Source organism: Podarcis tiliguerta (genome assembly GCF_965153285.1).
Source record: "Podarcis tiliguerta genome assembly, chromosome: 13".
Lineage (NCBI taxonomy): Eukaryota > Metazoa > Chordata > Lepidosauria > Squamata > Lacertidae > Podarcis > Podarcis tiliguerta.
Genome location: NC_139546.1, coordinates 38,715,393 through 38,743,017, shown reverse-complemented (window position 1 = coordinate 38,743,017; position 27,625 = coordinate 38,715,393). Strand labels below are relative to the sequence as shown.

At 44.0% G+C, this 27,625-nt stretch overlaps 1 protein-coding gene and 1 long non-coding RNA gene across 5 annotated transcripts; one reads left to right on the top strand and one right to left on the bottom strand.

The window, feature by feature from the left end:
- Positions 1-829: 829 nt before the first annotated feature.
- LOC310662287 lies at positions 830-5,821 on the bottom strand. Its single transcript, XR_014504248.1, has 2 exons — positions 4,499-5,821; positions 830-1,528 (listed from the first exon to the last, which is right to left on the bottom strand). It is a non-coding gene; the product is annotated as an uncharacterized lncRNA (long non-coding RNA).
- A 3,419-nt stretch (positions 5,822-9,240) lies between these two features.
- Positions 9,241-21,767, top strand: FUS (FUS RNA binding protein). 4 transcript variants are annotated; one of them, XM_083409890.1, is made up of 15 exons: positions 9,241-9,360; positions 11,425-11,449; positions 12,987-13,141; positions 13,531-13,672; positions 13,970-14,163; positions 14,380-14,587; positions 16,222-16,259; positions 17,689-17,721; positions 18,134-18,243; positions 19,728-19,857; positions 20,061-20,177; positions 20,457-20,592; positions 20,691-20,779; positions 20,969-21,116; positions 21,330-21,767. In XM_083409890.1, the coding sequence occupies exons 1-15, from the start codon at positions 9,348-9,350 to the stop codon at positions 21,367-21,369; spliced, it is 1,578 nt and encodes a 525-aa protein (XP_083266016.1). In that variant the 5' UTR covers positions 9,241-9,347; the 3' UTR covers positions 21,370-21,767. The 4 variants fall into 4 exon arrangements, with proteins under 4 accessions (XP_083266016.1, XP_083266015.1, XP_083266013.1 ...); XM_083409889.1 differs by having other exon boundaries at positions 13,967-14,163; XM_083409887.1 differs by lacking the exon at positions 9,241-9,360 and adding an exon at positions 10,196-10,301 and having other exon boundaries at positions 13,967-14,163.
- Positions 21,768-27,625: the final 5,858 nt, after the last annotated feature.

Sequence of the window (27,625 nt, the reverse complement as noted above, 5' to 3'; positions counted from 1 at the left end):
GGCAAACAGGATTTCTGCTGTAGACCACCGCCTTCTGTGATGTATGTATGATGTTTTGGGGGGTGGTCTTGAGTTATAGGGTGGGCAATTTTAAAAGTCTATATAAGGGCTTGCGCACCCTTGTTTGGGGTTCCTCCTGCATGTGGTGAGTGAGGACCCTGTTGCAACAGTTTAACAAAGATCAGGCTTACTAGCTGCTTTGCTTCTCAATATTCTCTGGTTGGCCTCTTGTTATTTTCTCCTCCCAATAGGGAACCCACTTAAGGACTCTATATGGGCTCTTGGATGCCCCATAAAAGAGCAGGTTTTTTCTATAACAGAGTGAATGCTCAATAAAAAGCCGAGATCCTCTAACCTCCCCACACATTTTGTGCAAACAAAACACTCAATCAACAGGATATCTGAAAATGGCGTGGCTTAAGAGTGTGAACGTGGCTTCAGATGGCCAGATGGCAGGAGTGTTTTGGCAGATCCTGATTCCACCCAGTTACCTGCTGCATTTCCTGCCTGCCAACAACTCCCGAGACCTTCCTTGCTGTTTCATGATTATACAAAGGGATGAGGCAGGGGCCACGCAGAGCCCTGAGGCCTGACACTGGCGCCAAATCCTGCTCAGCCTCTTCTGGATTCTGAGATGTCACCAGGCCTGCTTTCAAGCCGATTTTGTGCAGTGTGTAAACATGTTTAGAACAAAGGAACCCAATCAAACTTGAGATTAGCCTGGCATGCCCAGTATCTGGTTGTGCACCACTCTGTTGGGACCCCACTATACCCAGTCACTTTCACAGGTCTGCCCTGAATCCCAGAAGACTAAAGTAGATCAAGCCAATACAGAAACCAGAAAATTCTTTACTATGCACTTGCCACACCAGGCAATATTATCATGATTGTTTCTTGTCCAAGCACCCGCGTCGGGGTTGCATTTCAGTGCTAGGTACTTCAGGGGTCGCTTTCCTTAGCCTCCAACTCCCCATAGCCCGACGGATGTTCCTCAGGGGCTTCGTCCAATGTGTTGCTTCTCCTGACGGCTGCGTCTTGGCAGTCATCCAGGCAAAGATTTCTCTCCCTGTCCTCCTTCTCCTTTGCCCACCTCTGTAGCACTCCTTGTGGCCAGTTGAGATGAGTATAGTATGTTTCAACTGGGGGGGCAGAAGACCTCAGACACTGACAGTGGACATGTGCTCTTAACTCGGCCAGTGCTCTCAGGGGATGGCGGAGCCTCATCAGGCCCTGTGGTTCTTGGCTATTTTTGTCTGGCTCCTTCCCAAGTCTCCTGGCTGTGTCTTTTGGGTGGAGCTGAGCCAGCTCCCTGGGATCTGCGCCTCTGGATGGGAGCTGATCAGAACGTAATGATTGTTCAGACCGGAAAGAGGCGGAATCCATGATGCAACAGGAGAGGAGGAAGCCTTGGTTATCAAGGTGTGGAATTGGTTATCTGCTATTCTTTTGTACAAGGATTGCGTCCACCACAGCGGCTGAGGGCAACCTCCACACCTTGGCACTGGCTCACACAGCTGGTGGAAAGTTTCTGGGGGGGAAATTAGGAAAATTAGAACCAGGTTACCTAAACGATAGCCTTCTACTATATCAGGGATGGGGAACCTCAGGCCCTCCTGCCCCCAGGCTGCCCTCCCTCCTGGACCCCTCACTGACCCTCCACCACCCCTCCCTTAGTGACTTTTGCCAGGCTGGAATTGTATCCATCAATTGCAATGATCTTTCTTGCTTGCATGAATGAAGGGCTGTGCTTGTGTATGGACTACTGATTTTCATGTTGCTGCTTACCGTCAGTGCCGGATTTACATATAAGCTAAACAAGCTATAGCTTAGGGCCCCACTCTCTTGGGGAAAAAACTGGATGCACATTTCCAAAATAGAAGATGAAAAACAAATAAAATGAAATCTACATACAGCAAATGGCTTTAGATACCTATTAGGTCCATAAATTACCATATAGTACGTTTCTGAGCACAATTCAAAGTGTTGGTGCTGACCTTTAAAGCCCTAAACGGCCTCAGTCCAGTATACCTGAAGGAGCGTCTCCACCCCCATCGTTCTGCCTGGACACCGAGGTCCAGTCCCGAGGGCCTTCTGGTGGTTCCCTCACTGCGAGAAGTGAGGTTACAGGGAACCAGGCAGAGGACCTTTTCGGTAGTGGCACCCGCCATGTGGAACACCCTCCCAACAGATGTCAAAGAGAAAAACAACTACCAGACTTTTAGAAGACATCTGAGGGCAGCCCTGTGTAGGGAAGCTTTTAATGTTTAATAGACTATTGTATTTTAATATTCTGTTGGAAGCCGCCTAGAGAGGATGGGGAAACCCAGCCAGATGGGCGGGGTATAAATAAATTATTCTTATTCTTATTCTTATTATAGCATACATTAAACACAAAATACAGCGACAATTTGTTGCTGACAAAGGACAGCTGGACATATAAAGGGCCCCATTACCTTCAGTAGCTTAGGGCCTCATCAAACCTAAATCCAGCCCTGCTCACAGTATACATGAGAAAATGGTATCCACTGAAGTACAGTGGTACCTCGCAAGACGAATGCCTCGCAAGACGAAAAACTCACAAGACGAAAGAGTTTTTCGTTTTCTGAGTTGCTTTGCAAGACGGATTTCCCTATGGGCTTGCTTCGCAAGACGAAAACGTCTTGCGCCTTTTTTTAAAAACCGCCAATGCATTCCTATGGGAAACCGTCAATGCACAGTGGTGCTTCGCAAGACGAAAAAATTCACAAGACGAAAAAACTCGCAGAACGAATTAATTTCGTCTTGCGAGGCACCACTGTACCTCCTTTTTGCTTCTCTGACCTCACTCACTTCCTGCATCTGGCTCCTTCCATCATTGCTAAGTGCCCTAAGGTCACCTGCATGGGTGAGATTCCCCACCCTTTCTCTATATGCATTCTGCAGATCCCTGAGATTCTCAGAGGAGGCCTTGCTGATGGTGCCTGAGCTGTGCAAGGCCACCTGGTGGTAACATTCCCTCTGGAACGCTCTCCCACCTAGGACTGGGGAAGCACCGACTGTTGGGGGCGTCTGACTTTTACTAAAAACTATATTGTTTGCTCAAGCTTTCCCAGATGAATAGCACTGATCCTACTGCCCAATACCATTTGTTGATATCTGTAACATTGGTGGTGGTTGCATTTTTAATTGTTTAAATGTATTTTTGTAAGCTATGTTTGCAAAAAATGAGTATTTTTCTGTGCATAAACTGCAGCTATATATAAGACGCCCCCTATTTTTAGGCACTCTAATTTAAGAAAATAGGGCGGAGATTGCCCTGTGTATAAGAAGACCCATAGTTTTTCGCATAATTTTAAAGTAAAAAAACCTAGTCTTATGCACGGAAAAGTATGGTATATTTGTCAAAACTGCATACAAAAAATGTGTTAATTATTAAGATAAATTCACACTAAAATGTGAGGGGGTTTTTTTCAACACACAAATTTCAGCAGAAATGTGGAAAACTGAATTTCTGGTTATAAAAATGAGAAAAGGAGAGAACCACAACTGACATGGCTCACCTACTCCTGTGAGCGGTTAAGAAAAAGGGATGGTCTGCCAATTCTCGCATAACAGGCCGGGAACACAGGGTGTTGGTGCCGAGTGTTTTTGTAAAAGGTTAACATAATAAATAAAAAATGCAATAAATAAATATTACACTGAGAGTAATTACAAAAGGGAAATAAATTACCACAGGAGTGGTATTTACTATTTTACCGGGAGTGGTATTTTACTATTTTACTATCAGAGGCATTTACTATTTTACCGGGAGTAACTGTTTCTTGGTGAGGAGTTAGTATAACCTAAGTTGAAGTAATGATATTTTCCTTCCTTCACACAACATAAGTTCAAAATGGATCAAATTCAATTTGTTATTTATACCCTGCCCATCTGGCTGGGTTTCCCCAGCCACTCTGGGCAGCTTCCAACAAAGATTAAAAATACATTAAAACATCAGTCATCAAAAACTTCCCTAAAGAGGGCTGCCTTCAGATGTCTTCTAAACGTCAGATACTTGTTTATTTCCTTGACATCTGTTTGGAGGGCGTTCCACAGGGCGGGGCCACTACCGAGAAGGCCCTCTGCCTGGTTCCCTGTAACTTGGCTTCTTGCAGCGAGGGAACTGCCAGAAGGCCCTCAGCGCTGGACCTCAGTGTTCGGGCAGAACGATGGGGGTGGAGATGCTCCTTCAGGTATACTGGACCCAGGCCGTTTAGGGCTTTAAAGGTCAACACCAACACTTAAAGAGATGCCATGGCTGAAAGGAGGTTGTGAGTGTAAGAGAGATAGGAAGCAAATGTAACCAGGGGAGCCTAATTCATGCCTTATCAGGAAACAGGACAGACAAAACAATGGTTTTACGCATTCACTGTTTTCTGCCTTCCTGAACTGGGAACAAATCACCATAATTGTACATCAGTCTTGCTTCCTTCGGCACACTGGTCCCAAACGAAACTGGTTCCTACGTGAACATACATACCTATGTTAAATGATTTGCAAGAGCAAGATCCCTAGCATCCCAGATTGCCTTCACATCCAGTTGCCTCCACATCCAGAAAACACCTGTGGTGGTTTTGAAAGCTTTTATTACCAGATTGAAGGGTGGGGACCGCTGCTAGGACTTAGTACTCCTTTGTTGCCATGACAACTGAAAGTCCCTTTGCTGGTTGCCAAGACAATGGAGTTCCCATGGGGATGAAGGTTCCTTCCCTCAAGCCAAACCAGATCTAATCACCAGAAGGTTGGAAGCACCTAGAAATATCGCAGGTAACTTTTGCCTGCTGGCTAAGAATTTTCTAGTCACGATAGCATTTTCACATTTTGCTCTGTTGCTAACTCCTTTTTAAACTAATTCAACTTTCTGTGTCGCTCTCTTGGCTGTTTGAAAGACGCTTTCCAAAAGAAATGCTATTGGTGTTCCTTAATCTTTTCAGATAGATTCTTACTTTAAATTCTTAATTTTTTTTAATACTTGATATTTTCATGTTACTGTGAAGCAAATTTGGTAATGAATGCTAAATGAATTACCCTGCGCTGCCAAACCTTGGCTGCTGTGAAGTTCTTCTCCTTTGCACAGGTCCATCAATCTCATTAAGTTAAAACCGTACTCAATATCTATATCTACCATTAAATCAACCCGCATAAATTGTTATTAACCGACAACTTAACACAAATGATACGCCTTTCAATATTTTCATGTTAAGCATTATGTTGAGGGAGAAATTGCAACAAAATCAACATCCCTTTTATAACAAATCTTTCTGGAACCTGGTTTAAGAAGAAGTCTCTCAAGAACATGTTAAGAGCACCCCTTAAAATTTTTTTTAGAAAAAAAACACTGCTGGTCATGTCCACAGAATATGATTTGGGAGAGTCAAAATGGCTTCAGGATTGCTCTCCTGTAGTATTTCAGACATGTGGTTTATATACTTATGTATGTTTGCCTTGTACAAAAACAACCACAAAAAACTGTAACATCGGTGTATGTTATTTTCACTTTTGAAAAGCCTGTTAAGAGGTGAAACAAAATTTCAAAGGTGGTTTGCCACCTTCAGGAACAGAAACCCAGTGTCTGAAATAGAAGCATAATTGGCAAATAAATCTCCTAACACTGCATTTCCTCGCTGGGAAGAAGCTTTCTGTTAATTTCTTCCTGACCAGGTCGTTAATTTCCTATTAATTACTGCACACTACGTGGGGCGGGGCTGGGGGAGAGAAAAAGATCCTGCGTTTGGGGCAGATTCATTTCGTCTGACTCATGCCACCGCCATGCAAGGCGAAGAAGCCATGCTCTCTGTCTGAGCCACTGACCTAATTTCCACGGTTACCATGCCAACGCCCGAAGGCCATTCAAAAGCCGACAGGCCGGGCCTCTAAACTAGATCGAACCGGTTTCAAGGACGCAGACAGAGAGAAAGCGGCAGTTCAGCGGAAGGAACCATTTCGCAGCAGTGGAATGGGGGGGGGGAGTGTGAGGCGGAAAGGAAGCAGACTTCAGGTCTGAATCCTTTGCGAGTGTTATACTGTACAAGTTTTCTAAGGTCAAAAGGGAGCGAAGAGAGATGACAGATTTTGCAACGGAGAAATCAGATTTTTGATGAGTAAAACTGCTGCTGATAATGAAATAGCATAAATGTCACTGGTAATAATTTTTTAAAAAAAAAAAAATCATAGAATTGTAGAGTTGGAAGGATCTAGTGCAACCCCCTGCAATGCAGGAATCTCAACTAAAGCATCCATGACAGATATAGCTAACCCAACTCATAAACAGGTGTTTATGAGGTGCAACAGCTTGGTAGATTTATGTGACCATACCCTAGTAATATCATACAAGAAATTCATGGCGCATGAGGACATCTGAGGCTTCTAGCCAGAATTTCTGCGTTCTCTGTACCATGCCCATGAGGCGGACTGAGACAGCTGCCTTGGGTGGCAAATTCCAAGGGGTAGTGCCACTGCTGCGTGAGAAATGAGGAGAAGCAGTTATGGCAGACCCTCCAAGTGTTCCTATTTTCCAGGGACGTCCCTGATTTAGAGAAGCCGTCCTGACTTCTGATTAGATCCCGGAATGTCCTGCTTTTCCTTAGGATGTCCCTATTTTCATTGGAGAAATGTTGGAGGGTATGGAGTTAGCCGGGCCCCAAGCCATCTGAAGGCAATTCTGTACAGGGAAGGTTTTTAAAAAATGTTTAATGTTTTATTATATTATATATGCTGGAAGCTGCCCAGAGTGTTGCTGGGGCAACAAAGTAAGATATGTGGGATAGAAAGGGTAAAATTATCATTATGGAATGAGACATTCCAATTTTCATTGGAGAAATGTCGGAGGATATGGTATGGTGGCAAGATCTCACAAGAGCCCGCAAAATCATGTGTGACCTCAGCTAGCAAGGCTTCAGCGGGGGCAGCAAATGGTGAGGGGTGTAGATTTATGAGAGCCAGTGTGGTGTAGTGGTTAAGAGCGGTAGTCTCGTAATCTGGGGAACCGGGTTCGCGTCTCCGCTCCTCCACATGCAGCTGCTGGGTGACCTTGGGCCAGTCACACTTCTCTGAAGTCTCTCAGCCCTACTCACCTCAGAGAATGTTTGTTGTGGGGGAGGAAGGGAAAGGAGATTGTTAGCCGCTTTGAGACTCCTGAAGGGGAGTGAAAGGCGGGATATCAAATCCAACTCTTCTTCTTCTTCTTCTTCTTCTTCTTAGATGCTGGGAAGCACTTTCCTGTTTCACCTCAGGCGGCAAAATGGGATGGGCCACCCTTGGTCTCCGAATACCAGTTGCTATTGCGCCCAGGTTCTGCTTGTGGACTTTGCATGGGCATCTGGTTAGCCACTGCAAGACCGGTGAGACTAGGCAGACCTTTTTCCTGCTATAACAGGCTCTTCTTTTGCCAAGGACCAGCTGCCATCGCAGCAATGGCCTCCAGCAAACAGGGACTGGATGTACCAAACTCAGCGGACACTCCCAGTGGACTCCCAGCAGGGAGGGACCTACACTGGGCGCTTGATCCAGGTGAGCCTGAAGGAGCCCATCATCCAAGGACTTGGGTGAGTGCGGGGAGGAGGCTGTGATGCTTCATGCACTGCAACTCACAGTCACAGAAGGCAGGAATGGCCAACAACTTGGTGGATTTAAAAGAGGACTGGACAAATTTATGGAGGAGACAGCTATTGATGTCTGCTAGCTATGATGGCTCTGCTCTGCCTCAGTCAGAGGCAGAGATGCTTCTGAATATCATCAGTTGCTGAAAATTGCAGGAGGGGAGTTGCTCTTGTGCTCTAATCCGCTTGTCAGTTTCCCAAAAGAGGCATCTGGCTGCCCACGGTGCAAACAGGATGCTGGTCTTGATAGGCCTGATCCAGAAAGCTCTTCTTATGTTGTTAGGTTATTATGGGAGAGAATGGTGGCTTCACACCAGAGTCTGATGGTGGCAGGAAGCCATTGCATAATTTGTTCTCAAATCCATTTGAAATCTCTACACTGATCCCTTCAGCATGTGAAGTGATAAGAAAGACGGTGGTGCCTCCGTGCATGTGCAGAATGTCTCTCCCACCTCCTTCAAGTGACCGCAATGAGCCACCACATATCTGAGTTGAAAGGCTTTTGGGTCCATCTCAACTGTGATTCCTGAATTGCAGGTAGTTGAAGTCGAAGACCTTTGGGATCCTTCAAATTCAGTGATTTTGTGAGAGAGAACCAAGTGAGAGATCCCACCAGCTACTCGCTTTGGCTTGACGGTCTCTTTGTTTCTTGAAAGTGTGAAGTCATGAATGGTTCGGTCACATTTTACGAATTTTATTTGCTTTGATCAGTTGTGCGAAACTTACTTGGCAAGCCAAACTTTCTCAGATCCCCACCTGTGAAATATGAAGAGTAGCAATCACACTGTAAAAGAATTGTAAAATAGCAATAGTGGTATTTTATTGTGATAAAATAGACTGCAAAGCCTTGCCCGTTGGAAGTACTGCATGTCTGTTGTAAAGACCCGTTAACTCCATAAAAGTAATCCTGATTGGCAAACGTGTTGGTCTGTTACAGCAAAACAAAGGAAAGAGTCCTATCGCAGAACCTAACAGAATTATAGTGAGGTAGGAAGCCCCCTTTTAAACTTACAGTAGTTGGTTTCTAAGGTGCTAATGGGCAATTTTATTTTATTTTAGATTTTAGTGAGTGACACAACCCTTTGTGGAATAGAGTCCTCATCACCAGATCTAAGTGTGGGATCTAGTTCATGAAAGGATTACGGTTACAGTAAATCTCTAAGGCTTTAAGATGCCACAATACTCTTCCCCCACTTTTTTTTTAGCTGGACCAGACGGCTCAATAAAATGCATTTATTATTCTGAACCCCTTCCTTCTCCCCCCTCGTTTGTTAATTTGGTTGCTTCCAGTCTCGCTCCGTAATCTCACGCCCACTCTGCAGTCTGGACTGTACCATTCTCGGGCAGCAGGGGAGGCCAGTGGCACACATAAGCAGGGACCCCAACGACTTTCCTTTGGCAGTCCGTTTCATTGCAACCGCCGTCCCTTAATTCCTAAACAAACGGGCTCACACGTATCCTAAATGTAAAAGAGACACCTCGGTAGTCGAAGGCATGCTTACGACGAGAAGCGCGGGAGTCCTGCTTTTTATTTATATCTGTACAAAAGAAACGCCTGTTCTCCTTTCTCTCTCCCCCCCTCTTGCGATGTAACATGGTGCAGCCCAGAGGAAACGGGAGGGGGAGGGTATATTTGGGGCAAAGTGTGGGGGCGGGAAAGAGAGACGAGGCGGGCGGAGAGGTTGGTGCTACGTAGCCCTTCTGAGGAGTGAAGCTTAGGGGGCTGCAGCCATGGCATCCAACGGTGAGAAGAAGGGAGTTCGCAGCGGAGGGCGTTGGGCGCGTTTCAACCGGGGTCACAACAGGGGAGAATAGGAAACACCCCGCAGCCTTTGCTTTCTTTCCTCCAGGGGAGCCAAGTTTCTGGTCCTCGTGGCTGTGCAGACGATGGGGAATGGGAGGTCGATTTATGTTTAAAAGGGTTTAACCTGAGGGTTAAAAGGGGAAGGGTAATGTGAGGGGAAGCAGGCTTAATGGTTGGTTCTGTCCAGTTAATTGCGAAAAGCTGCGTTTTTGTCTTGGGTTATTTTCTCCTCCTGACGAGACTCGGGGGCTTCCTTCCCAGGGGCTGGGGTGGGTTTCAGGCTAAATCTTCGATAGGGAAATCACTGCACTTGGCAGGTGAAGGGGAAGGAGGCTTTTGCGTGGGTTTTTTATTCTTGCAGTTCCAGGGTAGGAGACGAAAGCTGCCTGTCTTCCCTCTCCCGTTAGTGGGGCAGGAATGGTGGGCGGAGGGTTCTCCGGCCTTCCCCGTTTGCTTTAGACAAATATTCTAGAAGACCCTTTTTAAATGGAGGCTTCGGGGTTTTCGTTCCAAAAATAACGGTGTGGCGACACAGTCGAGGGCAAAAGGTGGACGTTTTTGTAGAAGTAGTGCCGGATGAAAAACGGCTCCGCTTTCTAGAGAGCACGGAGGGCCTCTTTTCTTTCCTCCACTCTGCACCGCAATCTCTCTAAACTGCGCAGTCTGCCGCCATTTTGTGATAGCGTGAGAACTAAGAAGCCGGGGAAGAGACGGACGGGGTTTCCTAGTCAGACAACAGGGGCACGGAGAGGTTAGGCCGTTATGTAGCTGCGCATGCGCGCGGTCGTCCCCTGAGCTGCTAGCGGGACGAGGGGGGAGCCGTATGGGCAGTGGAAAAATCCAGTCTGACGTGATGGTCGGCGTAGCAAGGTTTATTGGAGGTGGGGGCGGTAAAAATTGCGACCACGCATGCGCTTTTCTGCCTAGGCGAGAAACGCGTACGTTGTTGCGCGTGCGTGTGAGGGTTGTCTTTGTCGCAGTGTTACATCCGGGTGCTTCCCCAGCCGCCTGCACCTATCATTCGTTAGTACAAACGTCACTCGCCCGCGTCCTCCGCTCGACCAGCGAGCGCCCTCCTCCCCTTAAAATCTCGGGTTTGGGTCCTATAAGGACCAGGCCGCTCTGCTTGTAACAATCCGGCGCCATAACAAAGTTTGTGTGAGTTTAATTAAAGGCTGTTCCTCTTATTTCTTAGTTCCTTGGGTGGGTAACTATCCTCTCTTGCACCCCTTGAAAACGCAGATAAATTTTTTTCTTTCCCTCCATACTGTCGATGGAATTACATTGGTTCTTTAACCATCACATAAACGGAGGTTTTTTGGATGGGAAATTAATTATTGCTTGGAAAATTCTGGGGGAAGGGGAATATATAAATACACATTTTTTCTGATGACACCACAACTTCCACCTGCCCACATGATTGGGTTCTGTTTATTAATTTTTGGATTTTTCTTCGCTGCTGGTTTTGATTATTGTGAACAGTCCTGAAAATAAGGCAACAGTGGCATAAATGTAACTAAGTAATAAGTGCTTCGTATGAGAAGTGTCAACATTCAGAGTTGCTGTTCATTCCTAATCTCTTCCCTCAAACTTCATGCCTCACAGCCTTGCTTTTTAAAATAGTTTCTCTTACCCATAATAAAGCTAGCAAGAGCGTTCCATATGTACGTATATTTTGTGCAGTACCCATTGGAGAGGTGAACGTGTGTTACTATGAGAATCTGAACCCTTTCCTTAGTATTTGCCTGAATTCTTGAAAGTTAAAAGTGTAGAGAGGCAGGGGTGCACATGGCCCCCCCCCCCGACTTTCGATTTGAATGGTGCTTCTGTTCATACACATAGTGCGTAGGTGCCTGAAGCAAGCATCCATGTATGTCAATTTTGACAAATGTGCCTTATCCAGCATCCCATATGAATCATTTCTACTCTCTGTAGCAGTTAGATAACTTGTATGGAATCCTGCTCTTAAAATAGCTCAAACATTTTTGTTTTATCCCCTTACAGATTATAGCCAGTCAGCGACACAAAGGTAAATAAACCCTTGTATAATTCATCCTCCATGTATTGCATGTTTACATGCTTTTTGCTTGTGATACTCTTCTCACATAACTACAGTGTTAGCCATATGCGAGTAGTGCTTTTCTTGTCTCTGTAATCTTGAAGTAGGTCGTGCTAGTCACCTCTGTAAAAACATGAAGGATGTTAGGGTGCCGCGAGCTGTTCCCAGAGGAACAGCTAGACAAGATCCGACCTTTGGTTTGTTTAATCTTAATTTGCCAATACCAGAAAACGCTAATTTTCAAGTAGTGGTAGCACTGGGAAAAAAATTTTTGGGGAAATATATCGTATGAAGAAGCTGATAAAACTTCTGATTCCAAATTTAGAAAAATGGTTAAAATTTGCTGTAGTGTATTCAGATTTTGAAATTGATTACTTTTATCCATCCCCAGAGAAGCTGCAACATCATTTTTAAAAGGTTTTGTCTTATTCAGTGTGTATATACGCTAGCTGCGTTAAAGCATACATTAGTTTCCCCAATTCAAGCTATAGTAGTGCCCGTACAAAGATAGTATGCTGAAAATCAAAGATTCCCTTCAAAAGCATAACTCTTAGTGCTGCTTCCAAGAGTTGTGGGGATTTAAGACTATTGCAAGAACATAGGAAGAGTGTTGAATCAGGCCAATAGCCCATCTAGCCCAGCATCCTGTTTTTGACAGTGACTAACCAGATGTCGGTGGGAAACCATCAAGCAGGGCCTGAGCGCAAAAGCACTCGTCCTCCTATGGTTTCCAGCAACTGGTATTCAAAATCATTGCTGCCTTCTGATTGTGGAGGTAAAGCGTTGCCATCATGGCTAGTAGCCATTGATCGCCTTCTCCAGGAGTTTGTCCAATCCCCTTTTAAAGACATCCAAATTTGTGATCATTGCTGCCTCTTGTGGAAGAGAAGAAGTGCTTTCGTTTATCTGTCCTGAATCTTTCAACATACAGCTTCCTTGGCTGTCCACAAGTTCTGGTGTCAAGAGGAGAAATTTTTTCTCTCCACTCTCTTCATGTCATTCATAACTTTATAAATTTCAATCACATACCTTTTACTTGCCTTTTGTCAAAACTAAAAAAGTGGGCCAGTTTTAAAAACTTGTGGTTTATAGTCACCAAATCCTATACTAGACCCACTGAAATTCATGAACCTCATAGTCATGTTTATTAACTTCAGTGGGTCTACTCTGAATAGAATCAGCATTGGAATTTATTTCTGGCCATTAGTCTTTTGAACAGAGTGAATTGTTGGTGTGTGTATCTTCATGCCACAATGAACCAATTAATTAGTCTTAACATGCCTTGTAATTTTCCTTGCCCATTTGTGGTTGTTCAGACTTAATTGAAACACTTGCAGAAGTAGGAGTTCAGTCAGATGCCTACAATGACATAGCACACTGGATTTGAAAAGACAGGTGGCAATGGTAGTGACAAGCTTGATTCTGGTTGGGAAAGAAGATTGTGAATTCAGTTTACAGTTTAGTTATATGTTCCTTTGCTGAATTTTTTTCTCTTGCTTTTCCTTAGTTATGGGGCCTACCCAACTCCACCCACACAAGGTTATTCTCAGCAAACCAGCCAGCCCTATGGGCAGCAGAGCTATGGTGGTTACGGACAATCGGCAGATACTTCTGGATATGGCCAAAGTAGTTACAGTTCTTCCTATGGCCAGACTCAAAGCTGTGAGTATTGTAGCTTATCTTGTTTTTTGTTCTCATGACTGTATAGAAAAATATGAGAGGAAATTAGCTAAGCTATGAAGCACACGTCTTTCTGGAGCTAGGAGACTGGAAGGAAAACACAGTTACTTAAAGTGTCCTTTCCGGACGCTGTAATGTGCAGCCTTTTCATTTTGCAATCCTGTGAAGCACTTAAAGTAGCAAAAAGGTGACACAAGCACAAGCAGGGATTCAAATCTAACATGCTCTCAGCACGGTTTAATTTGTTGTTCTATGGTCACATCTTGGGATGCATCAGTGCGGTTACATATTATGATTGAAGAACTGATTAGTTATTGCTACACATTGCATGCCATTTGAGATTAACAAGAGTGAATTGTTTTTCTGAACAGCTGGCTATGGCACCCAGTCAACACCACAAGCCTACGGCTCATCAACAGGATATGGCAGCAGTCAGACTTCTCAGACGTCTTATGGACAGCAGTCATCCTATCCCAGCTACTCTCAACAGCCGGCCAGTTCCACCACTGGAAGGTAACATTGAGAAATCCCAAACAACAACAACTCAGAGCAGGGATAGTGGTGTAAATCTTCATCATAGGCTTTAGGCTTTACTTTTTTTACATTAAATCTCCTCCTGAAATTTGCCTGATCAAACCCCAGGTGTACTCTGCTCTTTAGTCATACAGTCATCCTGAATTCTTAAGCAGTATTCCAAATAGAATCCTGGAGTTTAAAGTCTCAGCCTTTGTATAAAGCCGGAACAGTATTGTAGGATGGTCTGTGTATTGAACTCTTTGTCCTTTGTTTGTGTCTCCTTGAAATCAGCAGTTACGGTACCAGCTCTCAGACCTCTACCTACGGACAACCCCAAAGTGGAGGCTATGGTCAGCAGTCCAGCTATGGCAGCCAACAGCAGAGCAGCTATGGGCAGCAGCCTTCTTACAACCCACCCCAAAGCTACGGCCAGCAGAGTCAGTATGGCAGTGGCAGTAGCAGTGGAGGAGGTGGCGGTGGTAGTGGATGTGAGTACTTTTTCCTTTCCTTTCACCTCCAAAAGCCAAACATGAGTAATATGAGCCAAATTTCATGCAGTGCAGTGTAGAAGCCAATGGCTGCCCCCCAGTGAGAAGCAAGGGCATCTGTAGAATCTTCATTCTTTTCCCCCGCCCAAAAAAATCCAGGCCTCTTTGCTAGCAGAAACTATTGCTAACCCCCCCTTTTTTTTTAACTTTTTCCAGCTGGCGGCTATGGACAGGATCAGTCTTCCATGAGTGGAGGTGGTAGTGGAGGAGGCTACGGCAGCCAGGATCAAGGAGGATATGGCAGCCAGCAAGACCGCAACCGTGGAAGAGGCAGCGGAGGAGGTGGCGGTGGCGGATACGGTAGAGGTGGCTTTGATCGGAGTGGTGGAAGAGGTGGCAACAGAGGTGGTCGTGGAGGCATGGGGTAGGTGTCCAGTCCATAGTTGTGGGAGAGGGAGTGGGTTTCTTTAATTAGCATCTCTCCTAGTACTTGCCATAAATGCTAACCTCTTCTGGGAGGGTGCAGTGTGTGAACGGCTGAAATATAGAATTGTTGGTAATCAAGGGTGGGCTACCACCATGTATGCTGCTAGGGGTCAGTGTGTTTTTCTCTATGGGGTGAATCTAAATGGATGTCAAAATGGTTTTTGTTCCTTGTCTGCATGTGAAGGAGTTAAAAACTCTTACTTTATGAAAATCAACCATTGCAGTAACAAGTCTGTGCATGGGGCAAAACATCGTATTTTCATCTTGGATCTGTTGACAACCTCAAAAGGCGCACTTGATATGAACATAATTACTGTTCCTCAAAGGTGAATTACGGTCCTCTTTGAGCAATGTTGCCGTTCCATACAAATATATACAAGAACTTTAGTACTTCTTATGGGGGAAAATCGGTATCTAGACACTAGGGATATCCTTCAACCCCCCAGTGTTAACCTGATGAGGTGCACTGAAGGGGCCTGGTTTGTATATGCTGATAAATCGAAGGTTATATGAATCTCTTCAGTAAGAGATTTTGCAAGACAAAGCTTCTATGCAGGTTGTAAGCCAGCTTTCATTGGGCTCATAATGCTCATAATGCTGTGGTCTAGCCGTGTAAGCCAATGTAGGCTAAAAGGATGTGTTTTGGTTTTCCCACATAGCGGCTGGACTTTCTGTACTTGTGGTTTATGTGTTGCAAAGCAGTATCCTTAATGCTGTTGGGTGTGCGTTAAGCCTCGGTGAAGGGGTGGTTAAAATTGGTATTTGACGAGGCAATGGTTGCTAAGCAACATTGGCTCTGGGCTCCTGTTGACTGGGAGAGATGAAATAGTAGAGAGGTGAGTATAGGTGGGGGCAGCTGAAGTGTTGTTTGCATATGAAAAGTTGTTGATCTGTTAACAATACCTGCTCTGTTAACAAATTCTGCATTTTGTGTGCCACAGGTGTGAAAGTCAATGAACTTTAATCAAATCTCCACCTTCCACATGTTAGTTAAGGGTCTGAGGAAGGGAGAGATCTTATGGCAGGCAGATAATGCAGTCTTTAGAGCTGAAATAACATACTATTACGAATATGCTATGATGAGGGAATGGGTTTTTACGTGCTTTCAAAGCAGTTATCTGCATTTAGGGTTGTAAACAACAAAAGCTTTGCAAAAATACAAGGCGCAAACTTGAGAAGGGTGAACTGGAATTAACAGCGTGCACGGTATACAATATTTTAAAATCGAGCTTGGTTCACCAATCATGCCAAGAATAGGACGGCACCAAGGAAACCAGCATTGTCTCGAAAGCTGCATCACGACGCCTCGTGTAACGTTTCAAGATCGGAAGCAAGAATGACAAAACACTAGAGCTGTTTCATTTGCAAACCTTCTCAAGGGTGTATTGATCCATTTTTAAAAAAACAAATGCTGAGGGCAAAGCAAAGGTGGAGCAGGTTGTCTTTAGATCTTCAGGAAGAACCAAACAAAAGTGTTGGCCAGCATCTTAATGGATCTGGTATAGTTTCTAGCAACAAAACTTTCTAGTCGTGGAAAAAAAAGCATCATTATCTTCTAACTTATCTCCTCAGCGGTGGTGAGCGAGGTGGTGGCTTCAATAAATTTGGTGGTAAGTCCAAAGAGTTCAAAAACTTGAACCGCAAAAGTGTATTTCTATATATTATTTTTCGGAGAGACTGATGTTTGTATGCCAAAGAGTTTGAAAAGCCACCGTTTATCAGATAAAAACCTATGGGAGCACCCCCTGTTGTGGCACATATGCCAAAATGGTTGGTTGTATCTGTGGTGTTGACTTCCACATTATGGGGCTTTCTACTCAGCCAAGTTCTTGGTGCCAATACAGTACATTTTGGTTGTATGTTTTGCAACAAGATGGGAGAAAATCAGTAATCCAAAGACGTGTTTTGCAGGAGAATGTGAGAGAGAAAATCACTTTGTAAGTGTTGGTTTTGTTTGTTGTCTCTCCTTTAAAAAACACATGAGAACGTTGGGTTAAAGCGTGTTAATGGAAGTGCATGCAGTCCTGAGGAAACATGGTAAAACAAAGGTTTATGGTACCTTGCTTAAAAAGTTACTGGTACAGGAATCAAGGGAGGGACCGCTCCCTTCAAACTTGGAAGTGTAACTTTGTTTGTATGAAACTCTTAAGAGCTCTTTCACAAATAAGTGGTTTCATGGGCTTCTATTTTAAGAGAGTTTGGTTTTAACATTACGAAGTTTCACAAATGGTCGTTTTGAACATGATTGTACCAAATCAAAAGAATTGTTTTTAAGGAACGTTCCCATAGGGTTTGCTGAAAAAGGCTTGGCATGAACAGTAAAACACACTTATATAGGATTGTTAATGCATTTGAGACCAGTGTTGGGCATATGCTTTCAAAAATTTAAGATTGGGTGCAATAAAAGGTGTCGAAATGGTAAATATATATATGTATATATACATACATACGTGTAGAATATGTTAATACTAGAGTGATGATGCAAGTAAATAACCAGATGGGTTCTAAGAACATAAAGCTCTCATTTCTAAAGGGCTTATTCAAAATGTGTACTGTGGTGTAAGATGGTTTGTTCTCTGTGCATAAGTTAAAGTGTCTCGTCTCATGAACCAAATCCAGAATAGATTGCAATGGTGCTGGAGACTTAAAAGACTGAACAAGGGTCAGTAGAAGACTCTGGGTAGCAGTGGCTAATGTACGCTATAAAAGATGTCAAAATAGTGGTTCTCCAATGGTGTTCTGGGTGTGTGTGTGGAGGCCATGCTCCTCCCTGCAGAGCTGCAAAAAATAGGTCTAGTATGACCTGGAGGAAAGAGTTGTAAAATGGTTTTGCAGTAAGCAGTCTTGTAATTAAGACGTGGGCCACTTCTGACTGAATGGGAGTGTTTGTTTTGCACTAAAACTCACCTTGGAACAGCACATGTTCCAACACTGGCCTGTTTCTGATGTGGTCGTGATGGTGGTGCTGATGTGAGAAAACAGTTTGGAAGTTCTCACTCGCTAACTGAATCTCTCCTTCCTTATTTTCATGTGCAAAAGGACCACGGGATCAAGGATCACGCCATGATTCTGGTAAGTGGCTGCAAACCTGAATGTGAGGCCAGTGGAAAAGTATTTCCAGGCTTCCACTTTGAAGAGAGGGGTAAAAATGTCAAAGGAAAACCAGAGAGGCCTATGGTGTCCTTAGACTGCTTTTCTACACTTAAAACCTTTGTTCACAGTAATACAAAAAAAAAAAAGTTTCATGGAATCAAGTTGCCTTTTAAAAACCCACAAACTTTGTAAACTGCAAAATATATGAATTGTGCAGATTTGAGTTCTTCGGACAGTATAAACCAAATTTTGTCTGTTTGGAAAACTGCTTCATGTGGTTCAGTATTCATAGGAGTACAAGTTTGGAACTTTCATTTAGAGGCTGTAGGAAGAACTTTATTGGGAAGCAGAAATTATGATGGAAGATAGAGCTAATTCTCATTCCTTGCAGCTGGCGAGCAGGATAACTCAGACAACAACACCATCTTTGTTCAGGGACTTGGTGAAAATGTAACCATTGAGTCGGTAGCAGATTACTTCAAGCAGATTGGCATCATAAAGGTAAATTGTGCTAGTTATGCCTGTGAGATGATCCCATTACCAATAAGGCTGCATTTTGTAGGTTGCACTATACGCTTTGGTTGTAAAGTGTGCAGTGTAGTAGTGGGTAATGAGAGCTTGAAGGGCTGGTTGAGAGACTGAGCTGGCTAGAAAAAAGCAGCTACTCGTGGAATTGCGGTTGGCAAGTAGAATCACAAAACACTGAATGGTCTGAGCTGTGCAAAAAGCCTGCACTAGGTAGGATGCATTAATCAGATTTTTTAAAAATTTAAATTGAATTTTAAAAATAAAATGCTTTTGGAGGAAAAATCTTTCTAAAGAGAGTTTAAATCACATTATAGTCCAAATGCTATTCATCAGGAAATAAGGATTTGTTTTAAGTTTTTCATGTGTGCTAAAGCTCAGTCTAAGGTGGGGCTTTTTAATCGTTAAACCACATCAGTTAACAAACATGTATACATATGTTATTGTTTTAGTTAAATAAATTGTTATTCAGGAAATGATTATTTTTCTCCTTCCAATAAGGTACAGCAGAAAAGTTGTCCAAATATAAACAGTTAACTCATTAAACCTCATAATTATCTGTCTTTGTATTTCTAATAGTACAGTGGTGCCCTGCAAGACGATGCCTCGCAAGACGGAAAACCCGCTAGACGAAAGGGTTTTCCGTTTTTCAATGCGCTTCGCAGGACGAATTTCCCTATGGGCTTGCTTCGCAAGACGAAAATGTCTTGCGAGTCTTGAGATTTTTTTCCGCTCCCCACCCCCTTTTTCTAAGCCGCTAAACCGCTAATAGCCTTTTAGCAGCTAAGCCGCTAAGCCTTTAATAGCCTTTAATAGCCGATAAACCGCTAATAGCGCTAAGCCGCTAATAGGGTTGCTTCGCAAGACGAAAAAACCGCTAGACAACTCGCGGAACGAATTAATTTCGTCTTGCGAGGCACCACTGTATAACCAAATCAGTAATTTTTGATAGAACTAAAAACTACTATTAAAATTTTTTACTCAAAAAATGAAACCTTCATCTGGTTGTAAATATTAAGATTATACTAGCAAGAGTGAGTTTTTCTGTAAAAAAATGATTTAAATCAAGCCTTACTGACAAATTGATTTGATTTAAATCAAATCTACCCTGTTTTGGCCCTACCTACTTTCAGAGACTAATGGGTAGACAAACCTTTCTTGGGATGTCTTTACATTCCAAGGGAGAATTCATGATGGCAGCAGTAATCTGCCCAGAACCTCATGAGCACATTCATTAAGCTTTTAATTTTCAGGGCTGTATAGGCAAATGTTCAGCAGCTAAAGCATTTCACATTTAAAGGTAATTTCCATGCAGTAGTATTGCACATCAATTGCAGCTCCCTAAACAGTTGTAGTCTGCTCCTGTCGTGTATTGAAAATTAGATGCAAGAACATTGGATTAGATCTTTCCAGTAGATTGAGCTTGTACATTTTCCCTTTTTTTTTTTTTTGGTAAACAGACAAACAAGAAAACAGGACAGCCTATGATCAACCTGTACACCGATCGCGAGACAGGAAAACTGAAAGGAGAGGCCACTGTTTCCTTTGACGATCCCCCATCTGCAAAGGCTGCCATTGACTGGTTTGATGGTATGGTGCTGACTTTGAATTACTTTTTGGCTTTCGAAAGAGTTTGTATGCTTGTATTTTGAAGGCTTCTTTCTGTCTCCACCAGTAGGCTTCCGGGGGGGGGGGGGATGAGATATAGAGGAGAGGTGCCAATAGTGAAATAATTGCCTTCTATCTTTATATCGGGAAAATATAATCCTTTCCCCTGCTCTTCTCTTAACCAGGAAAAGAATTCTCAGGCAACCCTATCAAAGTATCATTTGCTACCCGGAGGGCAGACTTCAACAGAGGCGGTGGTGGTGGCAATGGCCGTGGAGGAAGAGGCCGTGGCGGTAGAGGAGGTATATGCCACGTCATTGCTGTGGTTGATAAGTAGTGGAGTGTGTTGCTTGTAGCAGTATTGGCTCTTGTCATACCTGTATTGAGTTTCAGCAAGTGAGGGGGACCAATTTGTGTTGTGCAGCCATTCTGAAATAGGGGAGTTGAGGTATGGGTACTGCAGTCTTTCTAGGGAAGAAAGGTAACCTAACATTAGGTGTTTATCAGCAAGGAAACATTCTGCAAAAAATCCTTTTTCACTTGGCTGCTGCCACTGATTTTTACATGCCTCTTTCCTTTAGGACCCATGGGCCGTGGTGGATTTGGTGGCGGCGGAGGTGGCGGCAGCAGCAGTGGTTCCAGCGGGGGCAGCAGGGGGGGCTTCCCCAGCGGAGGAGGTGGTCAGCAACGTGCAGGAGACTGGAAATGCCCCAACCCGTAAGCAGTCTGCTTTAGTTGTTTAGATATGAAGGTAGAAATCGGGTTAATGACTATTGGAACTCTAAATCATCTGTCTTCCCCAAATGTGTTTTTAGGACTTGTGAAAATATGAACTTCTCATGGCGTAATGAATGCAACCAGTGCAAGGCACCAAAGCCAGATGGGCCTGGAGGACCACACATGGGTGAGTTTAAGGTTTTACTTTTCTCTCTGTGTGAAACCAATTACTGTATATCCTGTTCCCTTGCTGGCGGATTCTTTTTCGTCTGTGTGAGATACACAGTTTGCCTATTTGGCACAACAGCATCAGTGAGAAAAGCACATTTCTCATTTCAAAATAGTTGCATAATACACATCTGTTTTCCCCCCCCAGGAGGTGGATTTGGTGAAGAACGACGTGGAGGCCGAGGAGGCTTTGACAGAGGGGGCTTCCGGGGAGGCAGGGGCGGAGACCGGGGAGGATTCAGAGGCGGAAGAGGCGGAGACAGAGGCAGCTTTGGACCAGGAAAAATGGATTCGAGGTAAAGTTTACTTCAGTGGTGGCTATTGTAAAGGCTCAGGAATAGGAATCTAGGGATTCTGTTTCTGGGGAGTTAAAAAGGGAGGCTAAGGTTGTGACTGTTGGATTCACTTGCTGGGTTTGCAGCCTAGCCTTGGGGCTGTTGATAGTTATTGTATAACAAACAATACAAATATGCAAATTCAAAATGTAAACTTTCCTGTCTCCTTTGCAGGGGGGACCACAGGCAGGACCGGCGTGAGAGACCCTATTGAGCCTGCATAGGATCCCAGACCATGTGAATTTATAAACTTTTTTTATTTTGTATGATGTCCAACTTCGTTGCAAACCTGTGTATTCCTTGCTGCGTTTGTGTACAAACTTTGTATTCCCTTCTATTTTATGTTGACTGTATTTGGAAGTAATCCTATACATTTAAAAGCCAAAATGTTTTAGTCATGCATGTATAACTGCTGGGCGGGGCGGGATAGGGCACTTGAATAATAAAGATGTTTTCAGTCAATTCTGAAAATAACATTGTTTTATTTGACTTTGTAAAAGTAACAATACTGTTTAAAAAGCATTGTTTGAAAAGCTTTTGTATTTGTATAAATTTTCCAACTTTAACATAATTTTGAAAATGTGAATTGCTATAAAACAAATCTGCGCAGTATCTCAACTGTTGTAGTATGCGAGGAAGTTTACATTCAACTGAAAAACTCACTTTTTGACTCCTGCATTGGTTTTGATTTAGCAAGCAATAGCTAAAAGTATAATCTGTTTAACGGTAGGCATGTGGTGTTTAACAACTCACTCTTGGATCATCTGGTAGTGTTTTTGAAAGGAGGGTTGTCCATGCTACTTACTACTCAAGAACAGTAATGCTTCATTTAACATGATTTAACGTGATTTGGTAAATCTCAATACATAAGCCTTTGCTGTTAAGCATTTTTGCATACCAAGTCAGTGGCTGGTACATGGTGGGTGGAAATGTTTCACTTCCTTTAAGATACTTCTCATTTTTAAGAATGCAGCCAGAATTTTTCAATGTGGCATCCTTAAGAGTCCTTCCCTTGCCTTTATGAGGTTCACATACCTATGGCTTAAGCCTAATTTCATACATAAATAAGCACAAGTCTAGCTACACTGTTAACACTGATGGAGCTGACTCAATGTATACATTGCTGTTGATAAAATCTCCATGGAATGCCATTGAAATGTACGCTGTTCATAGTGATTTGGATACAAAAGTCTCAAAAGCATGGTGGAGAGGCAATTTCCTCTCGTGCTGTTTAATGTTGGGTTTGTTTAAAGAAAAAATACATATAAATGTCATAGTCATAATTACAATTGTACTTGGCTGTCAGAAACTTGGATATGAAGGCCAAAGCCTTTTTACATCCTCTGTGTTAAACACTGCTGTTTTGTAGTCTTTGAAGCAGCAGTGACTGCGCTCCACTAAATCCAGTCTTTGCTGAGTTAATTTGAATTCCTTTTTTTAACATTGGTGTGCAGCTAGTACAGTTCATTAATGCTTTGCATTGCATAATAGTGTACTTTGACCTTTGTGACTCAAATGAACAGGCAATGAAGCTTGATGCCTAAAGCCAAACTTTTAAAGTCACAAACCAGTCTTTGTATTTCCATTTTGCTTGATTCTTGGTCTTAGTAATATCTGAGTGGGCTCCGTACAGGTACTTTCAATATTCCTTGACTTTGATAAATTTGTAATCTGGCCTTGACTATGAAGGCTCATGTTGCTAAATTATCTTCCATACAAAAAGCAGTAACGATGCTCATGCCAGGGAGAAGGCATTGCTGAAATTCCTCTCCAGCATGCTCCTTGAAGGCAGGGTTTGGTGTTGGGTTGAACAATCATGCAAGTCTCAACCTGTAAACTGAACTAAATTGGTACCTCGGGTTACATACGCTTCAGGTTACAGACTCTGCTAACCCAGAAATAGTACCTCTGGTTAAGAACTTTGCTTCAGGGTGAGAACAGAAATTATGCGGCAGCAGGAGGCCCCATTAGCTAAAGTGGTGCTTCAGGTTAAGTACAGTTTCAGGTTAAGAACGGACCTCTGGAACGAATTAAGTACTTAACCCGAGGTACCACTGTAGTACAACAGCCCAAGTGCAGCTTTTCCTCAGAAATTGCCTTCACTCTGTCCTTTATCCATCTTCAGTGGTCCTTTGCAGTTTTGTTACCCTCAACCAGGCCCTGTTATATTAAAATCATTCCCAACCGTTGCACTTCCATTGTTCAAGAACAAGTTCTACCCTGCCATCCCAAATTGAGTGTCCAGCTTCTACTTAAGAGAATGTACACGCACCTTCGCCATTCCACCATCCCTCCAATATCAAATTCTGACACTGTTCTGAAACCCTGTACAAGTTACCATGCTTAAAATGTTCTGTCTTCGTGGCACATCATTGGCATAGCAGGTTCAGCATGGACCATATGAATACAACAATAGATCTCTTGGGGGAAACTGACCCCCTCCCCATTGTTTCAATCTGGATACACGTGATAAGTTTTATGATCAGACTTTCTCTGTGTGCAGCTGTTGCCTGGTCATTCCTCCCTGGAGGTGGTTAGCCTTGGGCAGAGCATCCAGCCTTCTGTAAAAGCCACCTTCCCTTAGCCTAGAGACAGCTGCATCTGCCTGGGAACAGATCTGTACAATTGCTAGCCTAGAGACAGCTGCATCTGCCTGGGAACAGATCTGTACAATTGCTTGCTTCCGTCTTCCAGGATGGAAAGATGTTAATAGTGATGCCGTGTAAATTAACTATTCAATTACTGGAGGCCACGATGTTCTATAATAGCCTGTTTCCGGCTGTCGGGGAATCCAATCTGCTGTGCGGTCTGCCTTTGGACATTATGTAACAACAATGGTGATGTCACTTGCCATGTTAACCCTCTGCATTCCACCAACACCCTTTGTGACTAAGGGCTGAGTAAGGGGGATTTCGGTAAAGCAGATGATCTTTTGAGGATTAAGTAGTAGACTCAAAACAACAGGAGCAGGTTGTTGTGGCAATGATCGCTGATGTAACAACAGATTGTGGGCTTTAGATCAGATACCTGGGTTCACATACCTGCTTGGCCATAAACCTCAGTTTGTGAGGAAGGGTCGGCTGAAGTATCTTCAGCTTAAGCTTGCAGACTTCTTTGAAGAAAGGCAGAACAACAGGTGCCATACACAATGCTCTTAATTTTGGAATTGGCCCAACATTCTAGCTACTACATTTTAAGAGATCAAAGTTGGAACCAGTGATATGCAACTCAGGGTTGCAGGAGGGATAAGGGGGGACCCACAGTGTAACTTTTAAAAGGGCCACTCTTTTGCAGGGCAATAGGGAATTTGAATGTAATAATATAGCTAAATTCCCTTTGGGACAAATGATCTTGCTGGGCTGAAAACTCCTTTTACAAACACACAGAAGTTCTGGTTTTCCTCATTCTGTCTTATGCTCACTGTGGGCATGTATATAAAACCTTTACTAAGCAAAGTGTCAGAAGAAACTTGGCAGCTTTTGTAATCATTACCCAAAGTTATTCTCCCTTAAGGTACATTCATCCATCTGGCATGCAGTCTTTGTGCATCCAGGCTTGTAAAACCAGTTTCTAGTGGCTCCTGGAAAAATGTTATTCTTGGCCAAGACCAAGAATGGAGATAAGCACACTAGTCCTGGAGTGAAGGAGAGAGGTATGTTTGTGCAGAAGAACTGGATTTGCCACTTGTCCCTTGTGTGGGTTCCTGGCTTTGATCTGGAAAAGGTGATGAGGAGGCAGACACAAGGATCAACTTTATAGGGATGCAGCTGCCTTTGAAGGCAACGACCTTAGAGCTGAAAACGTCATCCTAATCTCAGATGTTCCTCTTCTAAGGGTGGGTGGTGATGCTCTGCATGTTTGAAGGTACTATTCCATGTCTTATAATTGCATACGTTCCAAGGCTAGGTAAAGGGTAAAGGGACCCCTGATCATTAGATTCAGTCGCGGACAACTCTGGTTGCTGTGCTCATCTCGCTTTACTGGCCAAGGGAGCCGGCGTACAGCTTCCAGGTCATGTGGCCAACATGATTAAGCCGCTTCTGGTGAACCACAGCAGCGCACAGAAACGCCGTTTACCTTCCCGCCGGAGCGGTACCTATTTATCTACTTGCACTTTGACGTGCTTTTGAACTGCTAGGTTGGCAGGAGCAGGGACCAAGCAACGGGAGCTCACCCTGTCGCGGGGATTCGAACCGCCGACCACCTGATCGGCAAGCCCTAGGCTCTGTGGTTTAACCCACAGCGCCACCCGTCCAGGGCTGCTTGGGCTCAAATCCAACTTTGATTGTTTTAAAAGAGAATTAGGCAAAGTCAAACCCACACAGTGAAGGCTGTGGGCAGGATTCCTGCGTTGCGGGGGGGTAGAAAGCTGCTGCGTTTGTGTTTTGCTTGCAGGCTTCCCATAGGCCTCTGAGAACTGCCTTTGCCTAGATCCGTCAGAACTCTCTGTTCTTAAATTAAGCCACAGTGAACTTTGGCTGAAATAATGCAATCGATTTGAGTCCTTCCACCCCAGAGGTGTGCCACCTGTAATTCTGAGTAAAGGCCTCTTGGGAGAGTCTTTTGAGTACTGAAACAACAGTGGGAACCTGGGCCCAGCAAAGTTCAGCCCTGAAAGCCAGACTTCAGTCCTGGAGGTGTAAAACGTAACAGATGTGAGCTGGGAGAGTGCATTTCACATCCTATTGAGTATTCGCAGCATGGCTACCCGCAATGGAGAGATTCCCAGCATGTTTGAGCTAAAGCACCTTTTATGTTAATCTTTGCCCAAACATGATATAACCACAATCCATCCCAAGACTTATTACATTTTTCAATGAGTTATTACATCTTTCAATGAGTTCTGGGTAGTATAGCATCAAAGGACACCGGCTAGATTTCAGCTTTCCAAACTTTTCAAGTTGGTGACATACTTCTTTGGATGGGTGCATGATACAAATGTGTTTTTGCACTGTGTTAACCATTGCATGTGCTGGCTCTGGAGAATGGGATAGGACACTTCAATCTGGGGTGGGGCTTGGTTGTCCCAGCCTAAAGGTGGCACATTGGAGACCCCCAATTTTAAAATCTAATCTTGACACTTGACACCCATGGGAGGTTTTTTTTGGGGGGGTGAGGGGTAGCAAAGTCAAAAACTGAAAAGGGAGGGAGACTAGTTTCTCACCCCAAAAAGGAGAAAAATAGTGTCTGTGCCCCATAGGTCAGATTCCACAAATGCTAGAAATTTTTTCAGCTTTAATTTAAATAAAATAATTTAAGTATGGTTCATTGAAGAGGGAAATTCCTCCCCTCAATGAACGCCCTTGCATTTACCAGCATCTCCTGACTGTGTTGGTGTAACCCAATTCCCACTTCCTAATTGGTGGTGTGCCCTTATTTGCACTCGGAAAAACGTCTCCTCCACTTTATCATACAGACCTCAAACAAAGCACATACAAAAAATGGAAACCCATGGGGTGGGAGGCTTGCTCCCTCCTGAAGGGAGAATTTATCATCTCTCAGTGATTTGGGGCCTGCAGTTATATGACTTCTCACACAGGGAACAAGGAAAAGTCAACTTCATAAAACGTTGCCTCACTGCCGCGGGTTGGAAAATTTAGAAACTGATGCGTATCCTAACAATACATTCCTCTCTGCAGTCCCATATATGGACTGACTACTAGGCAGGAAGCACAGAGCACAGGGTAAGGCAGTAGCAGCTGGACCTTCCTTGTAGGTAAGAGAGGCAGGACAGAGGCAGGGAAGAAGAGAAGCATGGATGGAGGAAGAAGAATGGTGAAGTGAAGCATTAGAGGAGCCTGTGGGGTGAGAATCAGGCCCACAGGTTGAATGCAGCCCGCCATGACTCTTACCTGGATCTCAAGACTGTCTTCCAAGTCACAATCCTCCCTAACTATGCCTCGCCTCCCTAGGCCATGCCTCTCAATGCTCCTGCTTCACACTGTTTTTCCTTGGCTGGATTGCGTGCTTGAACTGTTGATAATGTCCTGTTGGTTGTTTGAATGTGTATAGAAACTAGGCTACAGCATAAAATAATATACCATTGCCCCGCCTGCTTCCGGCTGCCATGTGGCCCTTGGGAGGCTGCCCATCAGGGCCTGTGGCCCTCAAGCTGAAATGAAGGGTTCAAATCTGTAAAGGCAGGGGGCTTATAGACACACACACACACCTCGGGACTCTCAATTCCCTACACTCACTCGCATTTATGACACAAGAAGGTAATTTTAAGATCCCCACATCTACAGGAGCCAGTCATAACTGTTCCCAGTTCCCTGGAGGTAGGCTGGATGACCAGTGCTGAAGTCATTTGACAAGAACAGCTGCAGATCTGCTGCATGGGAATTTCGGCAATTCGTTCTGTTTGAGCTCAGCAAGCCAGTTCCAAAGGAGTCCTTCTTGTCTTTCTATGAGCAGCAGCAACACAGAGCAGAACAAGCCTCAGAAAGGCTTTGTGGAAGTAGATCAGGTGG

Coding starts and splice junctions, on each gene's coding strand:
- FUS (XM_083409887.1), top strand. CDS start 10,244: ATGGGCAGTGGAAAAATCCAGTCTGACGTGATGGTCGGCGTAGCAAGG. Junction 11,450..12,986: donor AGCCAGTCAGCGACACAAAG/GTAAATAAACCC, acceptor GCTTTTCCTTAG/TTATGGGGCCTACCCAACTC. Junction 19,858..20,060: donor TGCCATTGACTGGTTTGATG/GTATGGTGCTGA, acceptor TCTCTTAACCAG/GAAAAGAATTCTCAGGCAAC.